This window comes from Octopus sinensis, linkage group LG24 (genome assembly GCF_006345805.1).
Source record: "Octopus sinensis linkage group LG24, ASM634580v1, whole genome shotgun sequence".
NCBI classification, from domain to species: domain Eukaryota; kingdom Metazoa; phylum Mollusca; class Cephalopoda; order Octopoda; family Octopodidae; genus Octopus; species Octopus sinensis.
Window position 1 is genome coordinate 12,220,869 of NC_043020.1, and position 4,027 is coordinate 12,224,895.

A 4,027-nucleotide genomic window follows, 5' to 3' on the forward strand; every position below is an offset into this window, starting at 1 on the left:
TAGTCATGTACTCAGGTTGATTAAATCCCCTCAATCCTTTCTTCCCCCCACCCCATCACTTTATAGTCTATCATCTACATTAGAAACAATTTACCTTTTTTTTTAAAAAAAAATCATTTCAGAGTATCAGTTTTCATTAAACATCAATATTTTCATTTTAATTGTAAAGCATTAAATCATGGAAGAGTTATTTGTTTATTAAAAAAAAACCCCTACAAAACATCATCATCATCGTTTAACGTCCGCTTTCCATGCTAGCATGGGTTGGACGGTTCAACTGGGGTCTGGGGAGCCCGAAGGCTGCACCAGGCCAGTCAGATCTGGCAGTGTTTCTACAGCTGGATGCCCTTCCTAACGCCAACCACTCCGAGAGTGTAGTGGGTGATTTTATGTGCCACCGACACAGGTGCCAGACGAGGCTGGCGAACGGCCACGCTCAGATGGTGTTTTTTATGTGCCACCGACACAGGTGCCAGACGAGGCTGGCAGACGGCCACGCTCGGATAGTGTTTTTTATGTGCCACCGACACAGGTGCCAGACGAGGCTGGCAGACGGCCACGATCGGATGGCGTTTGTTACGTGCCCACAGCACGGAGGCCAGTCGATGCGGTACTGGCTACGGCCAATGTTATTTATTTTCTAACTATTTCTTAAGAGTACCAGAAAGATGAAAAATTGGCAAGAGTCAGTAGAGTGTCAGGCAGAATGTGTCGTGGTATTTGTTCAGATTCTCTCTATACTGAGTTCGAAAATCCACCTAAGTCAACTTTTGCTTTTCATCCTTTTTGGGGTCAAAAAAAAAAAAAAAAAAAAATGCACCAACTGAAAGTGGTGGATCAGGTAGGAATTGAACCTGGGATTGGATACTTTGTGGTGTTTTAAGATCAAATTCAGACATCTGCTTTAATCTTTTAGTATTCAGCTTGCTCTCTCTCTCTCTCTCTCTCTCTCTCGCAACTTATTTCAGTCATTTTGACTGCGGTCATGTTGGAGCACCGCCTTTAATCAAGCATCTCGACCCCGGGAGTTATTCTTTTGTAAGCCCAGTACTTATTCTATCGGTCTCTTTTGCTGAACCGCAATGACGGGGACATAAACACACCAGCATTGGTTGTCAAGCAATGCTAGGGGGACAAACATACACGCACACACACACACATATATATGTATATATATATACGACGGGCTTCTTTCAGTTTCCGTCTACCAAATCCACTCACAAGGCTTTGGTCGGCCTGGGGCTATAGTAGAAGACACTTGCCCAAGATGCCCCGCAGTGGGACTGAACCCGGAACCATGTGGTTGGTTAGCAAGCTACTTACCACACAGCCACTCCTGCGCCTATATTTTACTCTCTCTTTTACTCTTTTACTCGTTTCAGTCATTTGGTTGCGGCCATGCTGGAGCACCGCCTTTAGATTTTGATTTTTTTTTTTTTTTTTTTTTTTTTTTTTTTGGTTTACAAATTTTCTGAAGAGAATTACATTTATTATCATTTCCCTTCTTTTTTTTTTTTTCTTTTTATTTCCAGGGAGCGTTGAAGGAACTATCAAGCTTGAGGAAAGTCTACGACTACTCGTCCAGGCCAACAACGGTTATTGTGCCTGTTTGCCAGCTGACTTCACTAAACCGATATTTCTGGCTGTAGTGGCGGCAATGCAGAGCAGTTAGAGCAGCAAAAGGCAATGGCGGCCAGCAGCAGCAGCAGCGACAGTGCAGTACAATGCAGTGCATTACCAGTGCAGTGCTGCGTTGTGCTGTGTGTGTGTGTGTGTATGTGTGTGTTGTGCCAACCAGCAAACACGGCCTTTTACTGAAAAAGCAGCCAAAGCAAAGGTGACAGTGAGGTTGCTCCTCCTCCACCACCACCACCACCACAAGATAAGATATAATATATACACACATCACATACAGACATATAGACACACCCCCTCCCTCTTTCTCCTCTCACAAATCACAACAAACTTTTTTTGTCTTTTTATAAAATGAAAATCTCTGCCAGAATCTGGTTTTTGTTTATTTTTCTTTTTGTTTTTTTTTTTTTTACACATTTTTTTTCTTTTATCTTTTCACAGCTTTTCAAAAGATTCGACCTCACCCACCCATCCATCCACCTCACCTCACCTCACCTCACCTCTACATGTTTCCTCCTCTTCACATGTAGTTTGAAATGACAGTTCTTAAAACCAACAGACACCCCCCCTCGAATCCACCCACCCCCACTCCATCCTTCCTGCTTCCCTTTCACAAGTATACCAAACAACTTTGGGACGGATATGGGGAGGATTAGAATTTTTTTTTAACATTTTCTTTTTGTTTTTCGTTTTTTTTTTGTTTTTTTTTTTGCAAGAATTGAATGGAAATTTTGTTGGAGATAAAAAAAAATTACTTCCTATGTCACCCTTACACACAAATATGGCATAAATTCTTAAAAACAATGACCACCCCTCCACACTTTTTCCCAATGACTAAACGTCTTTCATAGACACATTTGCATGTGTGTATATATATATATATGTATATATATATATAGATATACTAAGCAATAAAGGGTTTAGCAACGAATTGCCTTACCACATACCGAATTTAGAAATAGCAGTCAAAGAGTTATAGCTATTTCTTCTACTAAAGAGTTATAGCTATTTCTTCTTTTTAGTAGAAGAAATAGCTATAACTCTTTGACTGCTATTTCTAAATTCGGTATGTGGTAAGGCAATTCGTTGCTAAACCCTTTATTGCTTAGTATTACTTAAATTTTCCTCGAATGAGGCTTTTACATGCCGAAGACTACTTGGTGTAATTGATAATTATTCCAAATTAATTAATTTCACCCTTCATTATTACGGATATATATATATAGACACATTTGCATGTGTGTATATGTATGTATGTATATATATATATATATATATATATGTCTAAAGATGCTTGGTGACATAACATTTGGATTATATGCTTAAAAACTGACCTTTACATTTTCCATAGATGTGGTATCTTCTTCAGTAAAAGATGACCCAAACTCATTGCATGTATGCCTCAAGACAAAGTGACCCCTCTCTCCTCCCATATCTAGAACCGACTTGTTCAGCTTTGCTTGTATACCTCAGATCTCTTAAATTTGTACTCAGTGAATGACAAGCGAAAAAAACACACGAGACCAGATTACCATTCCTCCCATATTGCATACAATTTTTCAAATTTATGCCACTCACACACACCATCTTGTCCTTCCACGGTATTATTTTTGATAGTTACTCTTCAGAAAAGTTGCAGATGACCACCTCACACTGTCCAGGGTGACATCACTTCAACCAGCTGGTTTGTGACACACCAGACTGACCAGCTATTTTCTTTTGGTAATTCTTCTCTTAGTCTGCCTTTCTCTTGCACTCTGTCTCTCTCTCTCTCTCAAGGCCATCTGTGTGTATGTAATATGTTTTTAGATATGAAATGAGTGCGTTTTAAGAAGCAGGGCCGAGATGCCTTCTCTTCTCCTCTCACTTTTGTTCTCCTTGTCATTATGTATCTATGTATTTGCAGCTAAGACTACCAAGGCCGCACAAGCCATGCTTTGAAAAAAACCACTTGCTACCCCCCCCCCACACACACGTCTTAACAGATATATACAATTTATATGCATGCATATTTAGACCTATACATACATACGGATACACATATATGTACATGTGTGTATGTACATATATACATGTTTATATATATATATATATATATAAACATGTATATATGTAAAAGTGTACATATACCTGTGCACATGTATATATACTTATAAGCATATATATATACTCATGTATGCATGTATAGCTATATATAAATGTCTATATGTATACATATATGTATATATTATATATGTGTACATATATATTTTATGTAGATATACATATGTATATACAAGTATATATATATATATATATATATATACACATATTTAATATATACATATATGTATGTATGTATGTATGTATATGTGTATATATGTGTGTTTGTATGTATATATATGCATGATGT

At 38.1% G+C, this 4,027-nt stretch overlaps 1 protein-coding gene across 4 annotated transcripts in view; it reads left to right on the forward strand.

The window, feature by feature from the left end:
- The window catches only part of LOC115223858 (regulator of nonsense transcripts 2), a 107,268-nt gene extending 105,285 nt beyond the window's left edge, over window positions 1-1,983 (forward strand). For all 4 annotated transcript variants that reach the window (XM_036513028.1, XM_036513031.1, XM_036513030.1 and 1 more), the window contains one exon: window positions 1,533-1,983. In XM_036513028.1, coding sequence (XP_036368921.1) covers window positions 1,533-1,542 — 10 coding nt within the window. In that variant the 3' untranslated portion in view covers window positions 1,543-1,983. The remainder of the gene's footprint in view (window positions 1-1,532) is intronic.
- The last annotated feature ends 2,044 nt before the right edge of the window (window positions 1,984-4,027 follow it).